Source organism: Neltuma alba, unplaced genomic scaffold, assembly GCF_004799145.2.
Source record: "Neltuma alba isolate B1F8T4 unplaced genomic scaffold, ASM479914v2 tig00004344_pilon, whole genome shotgun sequence".
Taxonomy (NCBI): Eukaryota; Viridiplantae; Streptophyta; class Magnoliopsida; order Fabales; family Fabaceae; genus Neltuma; species Neltuma alba.
Window position 1 is genome coordinate 1 of NW_021633666.1, and position 18,474 is coordinate 18,474.

General features: G+C 36.4%; 4 protein-coding genes across 4 annotated transcripts; all 4 read left to right on the forward strand.

Moving 5' to 3' along the window:
- Positions 1 to 437: 437 nt before the first annotated feature.
- On the forward strand, positions 438 to 1,247 carry LOC114744357 (probable arabinosyltransferase ARAD1; the record flags this gene model as incomplete). The annotated part of the gene is made up of 1 exon (XM_028932530.1): positions 438 to 1,247. A coding segment is annotated over one exon (535 nt), but the record flags the coding sequence as incomplete, so codon positions are not given.
- A 3,933-nt stretch (positions 1,248 to 5,180) lies between these two features.
- LOC114744355 (protein EMBRYO DEFECTIVE 514-like) lies at positions 5,181 to 7,284 on the forward strand. Its single transcript, XM_028932527.1, has 2 exons — positions 5,181 to 5,676; positions 6,791 to 7,284. Exons 1-2 carry the CDS (start codon positions 5,284 to 5,286, stop codon positions 7,118 to 7,120), a joined length of 723 nt encoding a protein of 240 aa, XP_028788360.1. The 5' UTR covers positions 5,181 to 5,283; the 3' UTR covers positions 7,121 to 7,284.
- A 1,185-nt stretch (positions 7,285 to 8,469) lies between these two features.
- On the forward strand, positions 8,470 to 10,793 carry LOC114744359 (pentatricopeptide repeat-containing protein At3g47530-like). The gene has a single exon (XM_028932531.1). The coding sequence runs from the start codon at positions 8,470 to 8,472 to the stop codon at positions 10,426 to 10,428; it is 1,959 nt and encodes a 652-aa protein (XP_028788364.1). The 3' UTR covers positions 10,429 to 10,793.
- Positions 10,794 to 12,912: 2,119 nt separating this feature from the next.
- LOC114744353 (GDSL esterase/lipase At1g74460-like) lies at positions 12,913 to 15,266 on the forward strand. Its single transcript, XM_028932525.1, has 5 exons — positions 12,913 to 13,205; positions 13,804 to 13,934; positions 14,051 to 14,290; positions 14,437 to 14,686; positions 14,787 to 15,266. Exons 1-5 carry the CDS (start codon positions 12,968 to 12,970, stop codon positions 15,029 to 15,031), a joined length of 1,104 nt encoding a protein of 367 aa, XP_028788358.1. The 5' UTR covers positions 12,913 to 12,967; the 3' UTR covers positions 15,032 to 15,266.
- Positions 15,267 to 18,474: the final 3,208 nt, after the last annotated feature.

Genomic DNA, 18,474 nt, shown 5'->3' on the forward strand with positions numbered 1-18,474 from the left:
TATCAGTTTAATGCATTATGATTTCGTTATGAGTAATTTCTAGACTTTCGTTATATTCTCTTGCCCTGTTTTGGCCAGTAATTTTATGTACAGGACAAAAAATGGGGGAAAAAAGGAAAGTTTTTGCTTTATGGTCCACAAGTTTTCATCACTGTTGCTAGAAATTATAATAAAACTATTGACAGGTCTTAAAAACCTAACTTTTTGAATTGAAGTGGTTTTTAAACATTACATTAAAGCCTCCGTGGCTAAGTGATCAGAGTTTGATCCTTGTCACTTCATTTCTTGCTTTTTCGTAGTCTACCCCTGGTGGAGTATTAATTTTTAATTAGTCGCGTTAGTGATGTTCTTTCTCGAATTGCTATCCATATCATCTATGGTTTACTAATTTTAAATCTGCTCAGTAAGCATATTTTCAAATTGATCTGATTTTTAAGCGGAAACTCTCAGGGAGGAATTATTCGCCAAGAACTGTATTATCTTCTCAAAGATGAGAAAGACGTCCACTTTGCATTTGGAACAGTACGAGGAAAAGGGATACGTGAGGCAAGTTATGGGATGGCCTTATCGAAATTCTGCCTAAACATTGCTGGGGATACCCCATCCTCCAATCGTCTCTTTGATGCCATAGCAAGCCACTGTGTTCCTGTGATTATTAGTGACAAAATTGAGCTACCATTCGAAGATATCCTGGATTACTCAGACTTCTGCCTCTTTGTCCGTGCCAAGGATGCTGTGAGGAAAGGCTATCTGCTGAGTCTGCTAAGATCAATCACGGAGAAGAGGTGGACTGAGATGTGGGAAAGATTGAAGGAGATTACATTGCACTTTGAGTATCAATATCCATCCCAAACTGGGGATGCTGTGAATATGATTTGGCAGGAAGTTGCGCATAAGGTTTCTTCTGCACGATTTGATTTGCACAGGAAGAACAGATACAAGAGATCTCAGCTTCTTGTCAAGACTGACTGAAATACTGAGGTGTTCAAAGGTCGGCGCATTTATTATTTTGGTTCGTCATATTTTCAAGCCACATTTCTCCATTTTAACTGTTCTTCAGTTGAAGCTCTCATTTTTTCAGTTGTAGCTCTAGTTTTGATAAAGTAGATAAAAAAATTGAATCATTTTTTTAAATCACATGGGTATTGAAAAATGGAAACTTGTGAACCAGGATCATCAGCCATTGTCTTGTGGGCCTGTCATGATCAATTTGGATCATCTTGTATACAAAAAGTCTTATTTTTAGCCCCTGGAGAAACCTATATCGTGATTTGGCTGCTGAGCAGGGATGTTAGCAACTGCATCATTAAAGATGTCGACGAAGTTAAGAACATATGCATACTTTTTTTTTTTCCTTGCTACCAAGAACATATACATATATATATCTAGAGAGAGAGAGAGAGATAAAGAGAGAGCCTTGTCATAAGAAAATAAAAAATGCACTATATTCTGTATTTGAGAGCTAACATGATCATTAACTATCCAACTATTGGTACCTATGATTGGTCTAACACTCTCATTATCGTAGCGCAATTATGGATTTCAGCTAGCTGATAGATTCATGGTAAACACGTTGTAAGGAAAAGAAAACCGTGGAAACCCCACCAACCTCCTTCAGAATCCTTTAAGCAAAGAATGATATAACTCGCCTGTTATTTATCTGGGCTGTAAGAGTCTAAGAGAGAGCAACACCAGCTTGTCACCATCTGTTATGAATAGGGTCTGAACCTTTTTGAGCTGTTCTTTTGTTTGACTGATCAGGATCGAACGTCATTGAAGGTGCAGGTGCCAATTCCGTCTTTGTTTGCAAATCCTTTGTTTCAACATCCTTTAGGCTACGAAAACTTCCAGGAACTGGTGATTTCTCCTCATCCCACCTCAACGCAAGATTCTTGCTTGTCAGGCTACAAACTCTGTATGGCTCAGAAACTAAAATCCCAATACAAAATAAAAGAATCAATCCTCTGAAAGTGAAGTAACTCATGCTTCTATGAAACGGAAAATGTTGGAGGAAGGAAGCTTCTTTGTTTAAAGCCAAAATAGAGAGGAGCTGGGTAGCTTGAGTCAAGTGTTATTGCTCATGTCTGCAAGAATAAGCCCGAAGTTTATCTTCTATGGGATTTGAGAGGATGAAAGCATAAAGCATGAAAATGCCAAGGAGCAGAAGATGTGGGGAAGTTTTAGATTCGCCTCAATCATAAGCATGCTATAGAAGCTAATATATAAGGCTGTTTTAGACGACTCTGACAGGTTTGAGCAAAAGTGTTGATTGGAACAATATCCTAGGGAGGACAAGCATCTTTTCATTCAGTTTCCCTACATCCCTATAATTTGCCTTGTGCTCTTTTTTACCAAACAAAGACCGAATCTTCCTTCTCTTGAACACTTTATTAGCTTGCCAGGTCACTGAACTTTCTGACATGTCCTTGTACCATATCTTTAAGACATAATAACTCCTGCACATTGCTTAACTGAACCAGCAGTGCCTCTGTAGTTACTATTGAGAAAACAGATTTTTCTTTTTCTTTTTAACATGATATAAAAAACTCAACAAGCGTTTTGTAGCCGGTGTCGTGTCTAATACCAAGGTTCTGACTGGTTAATTCCAGAGAGGCCTCTGTTATCTTTCTGAGTCCGTAAAACTACAAGAATAAAAGCGAATCTTGAATATGTTCCATGAAGTGCTCATGACCCACTGAACTCTGTTGTTAAGAAAAGTTGTATGGATCTTTAAATTTCAAGCCGAAACTGATTTTTTTTTTTTTGGTTTTCTGGATTGAAAACAATAGGAGGAAATTGATAGTTTACTTTATTTAGGCAAGAGGATGAGCCCAGGTATATCGGTGGTATGGGTAAAAGAAGCGAAAGGGTGAGAATGGGGAAGGGAAGAGGGGGAAGAAAGGCATTAAAAGTAGAGAAACAGGAGAGAAGGTGGGGGAGTGTGAAAAACAAAACGAAGCAGGAAGCGGCTTTTGTGTTTCCGGCAGCAGCAGCCAGCACTCTTTACGGGTACTAAGAGCTATCTTTAGAATTCCAAGCTCTACTCTCCATGCAACTAAAATGCACTTGTCCTGGTTTCTTGTGCTTAATGGACTTCCTTTATGCTCTTCTTTCCTCTCTTTGGATTGCTTAGCCCCAACCCTTCCCCATTCAAAGTTTGAAACAATATGTTCTCTTTTTCTTTCCACTTCAGCCTCTAAACTTGGGATTTGGATTCCTCGCAGTGCCTATATTGTACAGTGCGCAAGTTTGAAACAATGCTTTTATACTTCTTTTTCACTTGAGCTCTGCATCAAAAATTCATTGGAGGGAATTCAAATCTACTAACTTCAGTTCCTCCTTTGTGTCGTCTCGCTTGTCCATAAGTGATGATAACTAATAACGGCTTGAGATTATAAGTAAAATCAAATCCACAATTCCTTACTCATAGAAGAGCTTTTGAGCCGTTAAGCTATAAGATTATTAAGATTTGGTCTTCTTTTGATTTGCTTTTACAGGTTTGGATACTTCCAATAAACCAGTAAACATTTTTTAAAATTTTTGGGGGAGGGGGAATCAAGAGGGTAAATCTCATTACAAGAACAGAAGCATGGACTGAAATAGCGCTTATGGCCCATTACTGTCTTAAAGTAAAAGAAATATCTGACTGCTTTTTTTAGGCTTTAAAAAAAGTTGAAAATAAAAATGAAAGCTGTGTTGCTTTCCCGAAGAACCATTCTTCCCCATCACGTTTGGCTTTTATGAGAGGAACACTGCAAAATGAGGACCATTGAGGAAATTATTACTTTCCATCCTTAATACAAGAGTTAGTTTAATTTTTAATTTGATCTTAAATATAATACTCAAATTCACTTTATCTTTCATATTTATTCAATTTTTTCAAAGTAATCCTTATAATAACTGCACATGTTAAATGTTTCATCAAATAGTAGTTTTAGCTAATATATTTATTAGCAAAGGTATTTTATAAAAGATAACACCTATTTATTACAAATAACTAACTTAATTAATTTTCTTAATATCTTTAAATTAGTCAATTAGATCTTATACTAAGGACTGGAGGTATTATTGTGAAATGGCCCAGCTAGAACGCAGCAATGCTTCTTTAATAACTATAATGCTGACCCAGAGAAATAGATTAGCATTCATATGATAATGCTAATTATAATTAAAGCAAATAGGATAATGAAAGCGATGCAACGTGACCCTCGTATGTCTTGCTTTAAGAGAATAATAATAATAATAATTAATGATAACAAAAGCATAATCATAAAATGGTCACTTCTTTAAATTCAAGTTAATTATATCAGACGTTCTCGTTCTCGCACAAAACGTTGTGAAAAATGTCCAATATCGGGACTAGTTGCTATGGAGCATTTAAATTTAAAATATCCTCATTCCTCACAAGGCTCCAGCTCCGATTGCCCTGTCCCCCGTAGAGTTGCTATGGATTTTTTAAATTGTTTGGGCTGACAAAGTAAAGTCCATGTCCGCCCACTCAAGCCCGTTTTTCATGCAACCAACTTATGGGTATCTCTTAAACGGGCCATCCTCCATTTCCTTTCTAAAATCAACCTATCTGTACCAGTAAAGTTTGGCTGTTCTAATACAAAAATATATTTATTACGAGGGTTTTAATTTTAATATTTTCGAATTGATAAAAATTAATTTTAAGTCTAAAATAATTTAAAGATTTTTATATCACATCCACACAAAAAAAAAAAAAAATTGACCCTAACCAAAGAAACTAATCTTTTGTAACATGTGAATCAACCCAATGATTGGATTTAGTGAAATGAGTTGATGAGTAAAAAATTAAATCTCTAAATAAGAGGACACATATTCCTTGTTATACAGGCTAATAAATTAAAATACGAGATAGATAAATCTATAATACTTACCTAGGAGTCTTGTGTTTCTTATGTAATTTAAAATTTTGCCCGAGATACTTATAATTGGTAAATGTATGATTTTTTTTAATTTTTATTATATATTAACAACTTCATTTATTCAAAATATAATTTAGTGTGTAGCACATATTTTTTATACAAACAGAAGTATTTTAATTTCTTTCAAATCGTCTTCCTCATCCGACCCGCAAAGCGGAAATGGGCGAAAATACGAACCTAAAAATCTAAAATCTAAAATCAAAATCCAAATCCCTTCGCTGCCTCACGTTCTCCTAAGTCCTAGCGTCTCGTGCCCCCGTCGTTTCTTAGTGCTCTGTGGCGATCATCTAGGGTTTTACTCTAAACCCTTGCTTTCCCCGTATACTCTTAAGTCATGGCGGAAGCAACTGCAAAGGAAGTTGAGGAGACCAACACTACAACCACCGTAGACATGGAAGTTGAAAACACGGAATCGCCTCAAAACGCCGGGGGCAACGGCGGCTCTGAACCCAATGGCACTGATCCCGCGACGAACGGCGAGTCCAATCTGAAGCGGGAACGGGAAGAGGATGAGTCCCAGGAAGGCGAGGACGGAGTTTGTAAGAAGCCAAAACTGGAAAAGTCAGTGGAAGAAGAAAGGCTGGAGAAGTTGGAAGAAGGGGTCCAAGAGGAGGAGAAATCGGGTCCCGTGAACCTGGGTTACAAGACTTTTGCGTCTTCTGTTGAAATATTCGATTACTTCTATAAGTTTCTTCATCACTGGCCTCCTCATCTGAATGTTAACAAGGTAATAGCAATTGGCACATATGTTGATTCTCCCCCCTGTTTTGGTGATACGAAAGCGCAATATATAGTCATATACAAAGATGAAAAATTTTCGTATTTTGTCTTTGCTGGCACAGCTTATACACTTAATTTACCGGCTTAAGCATTTGATTAATCCTCTGTTGCATCTTTAATTTATAAGTTTACCAGATATCTAATTCACAAGTTAGTGACTGGAAAATTTATCTAGATTATGTCATGCTGCATTAATTGTGCAAGTTTTGTTTTTTGATGGTAGACTACGCGATAATGGATGTCATTAGAAATAGCTGCTATAAAATTTATTACGTACGTATGGGAAGATGGAATTTTTTTTGACTCCCCATTGTGCTATGGTTCCAAGCTACTACCTCCGCTCCTATTTATAAGACCTGGTTTGCAGATTGCAAACGAGGTCTTATACCGGAAGTAGTATTTGAATTGGATATAATCAGGGAGCTTCACCTGCTTTGTCTGGAGAGTTGGGAAGAGTCTGTAATGAAGATCTTCTTCCATTGCTCCCTTGCAAATTGGAAGTTTTTTCTGATTATCTTTAACTACTTTATGATGTTTTCAAGTTTTCAGGCATTAGAGCGGAATGGCTTTTCTTATTTTCCATGATTGTTACACCTAAGTATCAATGTATTTTCCTTGACATTTACTGATGTATTTATCCGAAATTGGGTACTATGTTTATTATATTGATTATGGGTGCCTGCGGTTTCCACTAAATATTGGGTTGAACAATTCTTGCACTTCCTGTTTCTGAAAAACTCTGGCTATATCCTTATTATGATCTATAGCCTCAAAGTCAATCTCCAGCCACCACAAATTTCACTGGCATTTCTTCCTTTTTAGTAGGTATGTGCATATGTGAATGTATTTCTTCGTGTTGCAGAATTCTTATGTGCTTGCCATCTTTGGCGCATGTATCACAGAGCATCTTAATTTAGGATTGAATTTCTTCTCTCTCTGGGAATTTTTTTTTTTTTGCTCATATGTAAATGTGAGGATTGAACTGTGTCATTGACTCATTGTACCCACTTCCTGAATCCTCTGAGCTTAGTTAATTCTGTGCGGGTTGTTTTGTGGGGCAGTATGAACATACAATGCTGCTGGAATTGCTTAAGAAGGGCCATTCAGAACCAGATAAGAAGATTGGTGGAGGGGTCCGCACATTCCAAATCCGCAACCATCCTACATGGAAAAGCAGGTGCTTCTTCATTATCAGGGAAGATGACTCCGTTGATGATTTTAGCTTCCGGAAGTGTGTGGATCATATACTTCCATTGCCGGAAGAGATGAAACTGAAGTCCCATGCGAACAAGATGTTAGGTGGTGGAGGAGGAAAGGGGCGCGGAGGAAGAGGCGGTGGTGGTAAAGGAGGCGGCCGTGGACGTGGGAAAGGAGGGAAGTTTAGGCGATGAGTACAATAGATGCTAGTCCGAATTGGTTTACAATAGTTGAAATGTTTTCTGTATTTCCAATTTACCATCTTGTTTCGTTTTCCTTCTGCTCTCTCTGATTTATATGTCGACTTTCTGAGTTAAATTCCTGCCCTTTGCAATATAATATAACACATTGCTCCAAAGTTCACTCGAGGATGGAATTGGGGGTTATCATTACAGATTTTACAACAATAATAAGTCTTATCCCATTACTTAACACGAAAATAATTTTACAAGTGTATATGGAAGGGGATTTGTTTTTAAAAAAAGTGTAAAAAATTTATAACACTGGTAAGATTGTATTGATGAAAAGCTTACGTCAAAACTGATGCTGATCCTGGAACCAGGTATTTTTATTTTCTAAGTCAGTTTATTATTAAGTTTAAAAGTTTAATTTAAATTGTCCGCAAAACTTGGCCGGAAAAAAAGGGAAAAGGTCAAAAAGAAGAGAAATGAAATGGGCCGCAACAGTCGCACATGTACATCTGCCGTGGCAGGGTCCATTGATCTTCTTTTAGGCCCAAGATATTTTGGGCCCAGGTTATGAGTCTCAATTGAGAATATAATTCATCCTGAATTCGCGGGGCCCAAGCACCAAGATGGGTAAAAACGCCGTCGTATGGAAGGCATCGCACTTGAATTTGTCATGAAACTAGGGCTGCACATGGGCAGGGCGGGACCCTTGCCCGATGCCCAGCCCAAAGAATGAACGGGCTGGAAAATACAGCCCGTTGCCCAGCCCTGCCCATGAAAAGCCCTAATAAATTTGGACTGGGCAAATGCGGGTTGGGCAGGGCGGGCTTCTATGCCCAACAAGTCAATATACTATATTAATTAACTAATTATTTATATCCTTCTAAATAATCTAACGTAACTTTATTAAAATGGAAACTTGGTCTTAATTTTGTTATTACTAATTAAATACTATGAAACTACTTTTTGTAGTAGCTAAGAGGAGTGGACTATGACAAAAAATATTGTTAGTATATTTTATTAAACTTAATTATTTTTCTAGTTTCTAACTCTCAAAATCATTCAAAAATAAATAAGTATAATGAATACTGAATATTGATACAATAATGCGTTTGATTTAGGAAATAAATATGAGGCAAATAAAATATATATAAATAAAATTATATATATTTTTGCGGGCAGGGCCAAATGGGCAGGGCAATATACCGTGCCCGATGCCCAGCCCTGCCCAACAGTTTGCCCAGCCCGAACATGTCCAATAGTTCTTTCGGGCCATTTTTTTTAGGATGGGCTGGACATTTTTTTACGGGCTTGGGCGGACATAGCGGGCTACTGGACTTCATGAACACCCTTACATGAAACGCAACGAGCACATTTGGCGCCCATTTTCGTCGCCGGCGATGTTACTCGGCCTTCTTCCCTCTCACCGCTCCTTTCATGCTGTCTCCAAACTCCGTTTCTATCACACTGTTGCCCTTCGCATCTCCCAGCCCCAGCATCCTCCAACTGAGACACCACCTTATCCTCACCTGAATAAGAAACATCCAAACCCCATCTCAGTCCCTCCCTGTAACTTCCAGAAGCAATTCGTGATTTCTGCATTAAAATCTGCTACCCAAAAGACCCACTTTCTCCAAATACAGGCTCACATTCTCCGTGCATCCCTCGTTCAAGACCCTGCAATTTCCCTCCCCTTCTTGTCCCGTGTATCTCTCTGGGGTCCCTTCCCGGATCCTACATATTCCCGCCGTTTCTTTGACCAAATCACCATCCCTTCGGTTTCTCATTACAACATCATGATCAGAGCATACTCTATGAGCTGCTCCCCTGAGCAAGGACTCTATTTATATCGACATATGAAAAGACGTGGCATTCTTCCAGACCCATTGTCCTCTTCCTTTGCTGTCAAGTCTTGCATTAAGATTCTTCATCTTCCTTTTGGGGTTCAGATTCATGGAAGTGTCTTGAAACAAGGGCAACAATCGGATAGCCTTTTGCTGACAACGCTCATGGACTTGTATTCGCACTCTGAGAAATTGGAGGAAGCATGGAAACTGTTTGATGAGATGCCTCAGAGAGATACTGTGGCTTGGAACGTCATGATTTCTTGCTGCATTCGTAATAATCGGAGTCGGGACGCTCTGAGTTTGTTTGATGTTATGCAGAGTAAAAGCCATAGTTGCGAACCCGACGATGTTACGTGTTTACTCCTGCTTCAAGCATGCGCCCATTTGAACGCTTTGGAATTCGGGGAACGAATTCACAGTTACATTACAGAACATGGCTACGGTAGGTATCTTCGCCTGTCGAATTCTCTCATATCCATGTATTCTCGATGTGGTTGTATGGATAAGGCTTATCAAGTATTTAAGACAACAGACAATAAAAATGTGGTTTCATGGAGTGCGATGATATCTGGTTTGGCAATGAATGGGTACGGGAAACAAGCAATGGAAGCATTTGAAGAGATGCAGAGAATGGGGATTCGTCCTGATGATCAGACATTCACGGGAGTTCTTTCTGCTTGCAGCCATTCTGGGTTAATCGATGAGGGAATGTCATTTCTTGAGCGTATGAGTAGAGAATTCGGAATAATTCCCAACATCCATCACTATGGGTGCGTGGTTGATCTCTTGGGGCGTGCCGGTTTACTTGATCAAGCCTATCAACTTATCATGTCAATGGAGGTAAAACCAGATTCAAAAATATGGAGGACTTTACTCGGGGCTTGTAGAATTCATGGACATGTTAATCTAGGAGAAAGGGTAACTGAGCATTTGATTGAACTGAAAGCTCAAGAAGCAGGGGATTATGTTTTGCTGCTAAATATCTATTCCTCGGCTGGTCACTGGGAGAAGGTAGCAGAAGTGAGAAAACTAATGAAAGAGAAAGCAATCCAAACCACACCTGGTTGTAGCACAATTGAACTGAAAGGACAATTGCACGAGTTCATAGTGGATGATGTTTCACATCCAAGAAAAGCTGAGATTTATGAGATGCTGGGTGAAATAAATCAGCAGCTGAAAATTGCAGGGTATGCTGCCGATCTATCATCTGAGTTACACAAGTTGGATGACAGCGAGAAGGGGTATGTGCTGTCTTGCCACAGTGAGAAGTTAGCTGTAGCTTTTGGGGTTCTTGTAACTCCGCCGGCCACAAAACTGAGAGTGGCCAACAATCTACGTATATGTGCTGATTGTCACAAGTTCATGAAATATTTTTCCGGGGTGTACGGCCGTGACGTGATTGTGAGAGATCGCAACAGGTTCCATCATTTCCGAGGAGGCCAATGCTCCTGTAATGACTATTGGTAAGGGACATGTTGAGATATGTGAAACCAATGGCCAGCAAATGGAAACTTGGTAGCGGGAAAAAGATTTGTTCCTGATGTTTTCATTCCTTTATGGAACTGCCGACAGAAAAAGAGTTATCCTTTGATGAATATTGAATAATGATTTGCTGGAAAAGCAGCTTATTTCTTTGGTGATGCTCCAGAGGATGCATTCCACCTCACAAATACCAAATGGACAAAGTAAATTGCGAAAGGCTTCCGACCGAATATCTGGAAGATAAGACTAGGTAGTGGCTCTCTGGAGAAAGGAATTTATTACTGATCATTTTAACATTTGTTACCCAATAAATATGGGATGTTACGAGGAAATGGTACCATGTTCTTGTTGGAGCCTTGATGTGCGGTTGACTGGTTGGGAGGCAGACAGAACATGAAATAGAACGAATGGGAGAGGAATAGGGTAATCTTTTTTAACTTGTGAAGTCAGAATCTAACTTACAAATCAGTGAAGCCAAAGGAGAATTTCCATAGAATTCACTTGATGTTCATGTCATGTCATGTCATTCAAAGTTCCATGATACAAATATAGCAAGGTATAATTAATTACTTCACCAATATTGAAAAATATAATTCTTGTTTTGTTTGTCTGGGTAGTGTGGATTTTGACATTAAGCTTTCCATATAACTCGTCTGGGAGTGAGTATCGTCTAAGACAACAAAGGAAGAATACTATCCCATTATATTCCCCCATCGCCTCTGCACTTCACCTTCTTTTTATAAGCAGGGAAGGCCTTTGCCTTCGCAACATCTGTTTCTTTTTTTAAGACTCATTACCTGACGATAATATATGTAGGTATATCTATAAACTTTATACCCCATATTTGTATTTAGACAAACAAAACAAGCAAATTTTTGCCTGAAGATAGCTGTTCTTATTCTCAATTTTCTGTTTAATTTCGACGTGCAACACTTTCAACTGCGCAAGCTCTGAGGAATATAAACATATTGTAAGATTCAACAAAAGGGGGGGAAAAACGGAATATATTGTATGAGCCGACAATGAATGGATACTCAACACAACTGTTTTACTAAATATTTAACTATTCATTTATCATTAGTTGAAAACTTCTGAAGTAAAAAGATAGAATTAGAAGTTATTATATAAGCACAATAAATAATTTAATAATTTTTCTCATATAAGTAAAAATAAAATTATAGACAACATTATTGAATTTTCATGCTTAAGTTTGGTCCGTTTTCCCGGAGGCTATGGACAAGAAGTTCCGTCTCTTCATATGATTTATTCTTCAAAGAGAAAAAGTAAAGAAATAACTAATACAATATTCGAGGGGGAACCATATTTAAGGATTTAAATCAATAAAAATTAATTGAAATATTTTTATGATCATAATTATTAACTAAAACGACCAATAAGTTTTTTTAACAAATTTTGAAAAAAAAATATTACTATTAAATATTATTAAAGTAAAACAAGAAAATTTTCGTTGTGATTTCCGCGTCTCTACTATATTATTTAAAAATGAATAAAATTAATCATTCTAATAAAATAGTAGCCCGTTATGAAAGATTAGCTGTAGCCAGAAATGATTTTGTATTTATACATTATATTGATTATTAGCTTGGGTAATTTTGTAACAACACTTTGAGGGAAAAAACTGGTTACAATTCCTTAAAATTTCTCATAACACGTGAGGACAAATTGGATCTTTGATAATAAGTACTCCTCCGGTTTTAAATATAAGACCTTTATACACTCTGGTATAAGGGTATGGAGGAGTGTAATGTTTAAGATCTTTTAATTTAAATGTTTTAGATGTGGATTAGTGGATACACAGATATATGGCGGTAAAAGTTCCCTTGATTTGATGTTGTGATGGTAGGAAGACCTTAACCTGGCTTAGCTAAGCTAACCAGCGGACAAGCAAGTTATACTCAAACCGGTGAACCAGTTAGGTGACTTGCGATAACAATTCTTCCAAATTAAATTCAACGTTTCTGTTGAGAATTTATCGATTCACTTTCTCCCAATTTACCCGGCCTCAAATGCCAACTGCAACACCAACAATATTATGTTAGAGGTATTAATCAACATTAATTATAATTTATTTTTAAAAAAAATATTAAAGTTGAGGGGTCTGAATTTTTATGCTCAAGCAATCTAAGTTTTGGCATGAAATGAGGCGTTCGCAGTTCAAAACCAGGGCCACTCACCCAACAAATGATTCAAGTTCTGAAGTTCCGTCAAAGAAGATTTGAATTGGCATCTTGACACTTAGATTATGTGCATTCAGATGCGTCAATGACTTGATATCCAATACATGTGGAATTTTTGTGCGAAAAAAGGAAAATTGTAAGAGTAGTTGCGAGTTGGTTTGACTGGGTGTGATAAGTTGGGTCATCAAACCATCTACTTCATATTACGTCAATTGGTGCTACCCTCTGAACCCTTTATATGACTGGAAAACTCATAACTATTACACATTGAAACCGACAAAAACTAGGAGCCTTTGAGAAGAGCCTGGAGGGATAACTAGACAAATATGAAGCTTAACATGGGGCTGGTTTTTGTGGCAATGGTCATTTTAGGAAATGAGCTTCAGGGATGTCACTGCAAGATTGTGCAGTTCATATTTGGAGACTCCCTTTCTGATGTTGGAAACAACAGATACCTCTCCAGAAGTCTTGCTCAGGCAAGCCTCCCTTGGTATGGCATTGATTTTGGCAATGGCTTGCCTAATGGCAGATTCTCCAATGGCCGCACTGTTGCTGATATAATAGGTACACAGTTTCACTTTTTAGCAGCCATATTAGGTTGTGCATGGCACTGTATCCTTCAGGCTCCAATTCTGCATGGCGCTTAAGTTGAGTAGCTAAAATGTTGCACCATAACTTGCAATTATAACTTTTTGGTCCCGTTTGGTACAAAGCATAGAAAATGAGATACGCGGACTGGAATTGCAATTGAAAAAAATTATTAAAAAAGTTTTTAACATGAGTAATTGCTTGTTACATGGAATTAGGCAAAACCATAGAGGTATGATTGGAGAATACCACTTTCACCCATGGTATTCTTCAATCCCACATACATGCATTTGTCTAATCCCATGTAATGAGCAATTTATCATGCTAAACAATCTTTTAATAGAATTTTTCAATCCCAATCATAATCCCTATCCTCATTTTCAATATTTCGTACCAAAGGATACCTTAATCTATCAGTAGATGTTTGAGTCTAATGTTAAAAGTGCTATTGTTACTTCTTCTTTTTTTTCTGTGTCTCAGTGAATTACAAATTCATACAGCTATTGCAAGCTTTAGTTTGGTCATAAGGTTGTTTCAGAATTCAGGTAACCGTATTGGTATTCTGCATGTTCAGGTGACAAGATGGGACTTCCTAGGCCACCGGCATTCTTGGACCCTTCTTTAACAGAGGATGTAATATTGGACAATGGAGTGAATTATGCCTCTGGTGGCGGCGGCATATTGAATGAAACTGGAACCTATTTTGTAAGACAAATGGAAAAACTATTTCATATTCTGTGTGCTGTGTTTGCTAATGCCATTTACCATTACCATTAAGAACACCACACTAAAACATGTCGGACAAATGATGGCTCTTTCAGATTCAGAGGTTTTCTCTCTACAAGCAAATTGAGCTGTTTCAGGGAACCCAGGTATTAATCAGAAACAAAATTGGGAAAAAGGCAGCGGAAGAGTTTTTCCAGGGAGCTCGCTATGTGATTGCTTTAGGGAGCAATGACTTCATCAACAACTACTTGATGCCTGTTTATAGAGATTCATGGACATACAATGATAAGACATTTGTGGAGTACCTGATGACAACATTAGGAGACCAAATCAAGGTTAGTTAATTTTACTTTTAACAACAGAAACTCTTTCTTTGTTTCTTTCTTTAACTTTTTGGCTATAATTTTACTTTTAACAACAAAAACTTTCTTTGTTTCTTTCTTTAACTGTTTTAGTTGTCATGTCTGTTGTTTCTGTTTAGATTCTGCATAGCTTAGGAGCAAGACAACTGATGGTGTTTGGGTTGGGACCAATGGGCTGCATTCCTCTCCAGAGAGTGCTTAGTACTTCTGGGAATTGCCAAGAAAAAACGAACAATCTGGCTAAGAGCTTCAACAAAGCTGTAAGCAAGTTGGTAGATGACTTGGTTGCTCAACTTCCTAATTCAAGCTATAGATTTGGGGATGCCTATGATGTTGTTGACGATGTTATAAGCAATCCAAGCAAATACGGTTAGTAATCCAACATTTCAAGCATGTTTTTCAGTAAGATTTACATCTGGCATTGTGATACTAAGAATCATTGTCATTACAATTACATTTGAATCTGTAGGATTTCAGAATTCAGACTCGCCCTGCTGCTCCTTTGGGAGAATACGACCAGCTCTGACATGTCTACCAGCATCAAGTCTGTGCAAAGATAGAAGCAAGTATGTGTTCTGGGATGAGTACCACCCGACAGACAGTGCAAATGAGCTGATTGCAAACGAGCTCATCAAGAAATTCGGATTCTTACGTGGCGACCAAACAAATGCTCCTTCACCTGCCCCAGCTCTTGCTCCTTCTCCCGAAGATTAACAAAAGCCACTCATGTTACTTGTAATGGAAACAAACATCTCTCTGTTATTTAACCTGTTATTTGGCCATAATTTTGTTGTTATCTCTGTTTGGTTATAAAAAAAGGAACTTAGCTATACAAGAAACAAGTTTGTGAGTCATTATGTTCAATAATGCTCCCTTGCAATGGCAACATTGCAGTATGACAGTAACTTTAGTAGTCTGTATTGGAGAGATCTGGGCCCTTTAACCATTATTCTCTGTTTTTGTTTCACTCCCTCCAGTACATTTTGTGCTTCCTTTCAGAACCACTTAACATTTCTCATATCCATGCTATTTATTCTAAAACCAAAGTAGCCTGTGTTTAGGAAGAGAGTTTGTATGATTACCCCCTAAAAACTGTAGTTTTAGAAATTATAGCGCTAATGCGCATCTAGTAACTTGAAATATTTTTTCAACAGTTCAAAGTATTTGAACTAATTTTTGCAGCATTCTAAAATATTTTTCCAATAACATCAGATGTCCTAAAGTAATTTTTTCTGCTATGTTACCTTTAAAGTAATTTCCTCACTAGCACCTAAAATTAGGGTACTAAATGCTATAGTGCTGAATATATCATAAATTATTTTAAAATTCTAGTTACCACTGAAAAATTAGTTTAGAATATACATCTAGGTGGTGGGTACAACTTAACCATAGATTCATTGTATGAATAAAGGAGAAAGTGGAGTGAAGGAGTCCAGCTAACAAAGCATAGCAAGACAACTTTTACTTTTACTGATCTAAATATTACTCTTAGTTTATCATGGCATCAGGAAGAACTAAAGGCATAACAAAAGCTGAAGAATGAAGCAGATATAGGGACAAAAGGTTCATTTCCTAAGCCTAGGCATTAGGCAATATAATCCCTTTGCTTTGATGTTTGATAAGTTTTTTTAATTCTACCAAACGTGTCGATCACGCCAACTTTGGTGGCAACTCGTCTTTCCATCTCGCACTTCATATAGAGTTATGAATATTGTATGAAAATTGAAAAGTATAATGAAATATACCTACAAAGATTGTGAATATCCTGATTGGAATCTGATCTGCCATTAACAAGTATTATAGCCTTACAGTTGTACACTTCCTGTATATGTACATGCTCTTTTTTGCCTTTTTTTTTTTTTTTTGCATATCTGCAGCATCAAAACTTTTGTTTTAGGTGACATATATTTAACCATATTGTTAGAAAGCGATAATAGAGAATGAGAGAAATACCAAATTTGGGTTCAGGGCAATCTATTGGGTGCACTCACCTAAAGAATGGAATATTAGAGCATATTCTATTTATTTAGGCACAAAAAGTGCGTCTAAAAAAAAGAAGAGGAAAAACAGAGAAGGACACCCAAAATCGCTCACTGTGAAAGTATTTCAACTTATAATAATCATCCATACTCTTTTGGTCCTATTAATAGAGCAGAAAGAGAATATTTTTTTGTCCTATTTATAAGTCACTTTATTAAATTTTTAGTGTGGATGTACTATTTCATCCTCTATTTATTATAGTGTAGATAGTTATCTTTTTTGAAAGATATATGTATTAAATAGGAGTAAACTTAGAAATTTATTATATTTTAATGGAGAGTTAACACATTTTAAGGTTTTTCTTGATCTATATGAAATATACTAGAAGTACTTTATAAATAGAACCAGAGAAATATTTATAGAGCCGGTAGGTGGGATATTTTTTTATGGGAAATTTCAAACAAAGCAAATCAATGGAGGGAACTTATTTTGGTAATAACTATAGAAGGCCATTATTTCATATTCCACAATGAGCAATATACAACTTAATGACTTGAAAAGCCAGATACTTTGGGAAGAGGGCGCAGGGGTCACCCCGCCAAGCACTATAAAAATGTCAAATTTCCACAACTTTGGTACATCACTTTCTCCACTCAAACATATCAAATATTTAATTACATATTTGTAATTAAGTATCCTGAAAGGGCTCCAATTAGGTCAGCAATATGAATGATTACATTAAACAATTTGGATTAGCTTGTAAAACACATTGGAAACACTTGGTCTTGCAACACCAATCAAACTATGGGTCGACAAATGGCATTTCAGCATTATGTTCCCATATCCTTTTGGGCAAAAGATGGGCTACATCAAAAGCCATTTGTCGGCTTAATGCCAAATGCACCCCTCATATATAAATATATGTATAATCATCAATTATTACAAACAGTATTTTATTTTAAGACCTTTTTAATGTAACACCGGACATATATTTGGCACCATGAGTGTCCCATATCTAATCAAAATCCATATTTTTGCTTGGAACTGTTAAATTATCCATGGTAGTGAAATTTAATCCTCTTGCCGATTCCATTTTTCAGCTCCTTTTTCAATATTAATTTTATACATTCTTATATCTTAATAGTTGTATGAAAGAATTCGAGACTTGAGAACTATTTATGCATTTTGTGGAGTTTTTTTTTTTGTATTTACCTTCCTTCTTTATGGCTTTAAAATAATTGTTTTTTTCTCACTATTCTAACATATGCCTAAGTAGTTGAGTCCAACCTTAGTTTGTCCTTTTGTGATTCTGGTTTATTAATTATCGTATATTTGCTTCCCACCAAAGCTAAAACTTTTAAAAAAAAAAAAATCTCGAGCGTTGGAGTATAAATTATTTTACCGTTACATGTGACTGTCTTTTATTGGCGGAAGTAAGTAGAAGCTTTCAACATCAAATCAAAATGTTACTTTAAAGGTGGTTAAATTTAAAAATATTATATATTATTCTCTTTTTTGTTCTTTTTATAAGAATTTATTAATTATTTCACATATATTAAATAAATTAATTAAAAGTAGTTTGAACGAATATATATGTGTTTAAGATACGCGAAAAACATAATTTAAATTATGTGACTGTTGTTAAAAATAAGATTGAAAAAAAAAAGGTGCATGGTTGAATAATGATGGAACAAACTACGTACTACCTCCGGTCCTATTTATAAGAACTAGTTGACTAATTTGAAAAGATTAAGGAAAAAAGTTAAGTTAGTTATTTGTAATAAATAGGTATTGTCTTTCTTAAAATATCCTTACTAATTAAGTATATTGGCTAGAACTATCATTATTAGAAGGATTATCTTGGGAAAAAATACATAAATATGAGAGACAAAGTGGATTGAGATCTTATATTTATTATCAAAATAAAGGTCAAACAAAGTCTTATATTAAGGACCGGATGTAGTATTATTGATTTGATTGGATCTACAATAAGGTAAATTGACAAATATGTAGATGAGGCAAGGTGAAATCCATATAGTCCTCCGGTCCTAAATATCATTTTGTAATATAAATTATATTACAAAATGAATTTTATATTTAGAATTGGAAAAATACCGTTTATTGTATATACTTGATTTTTGTGTTTGTTATAAGTTTAATTTATTCATATATTGGCA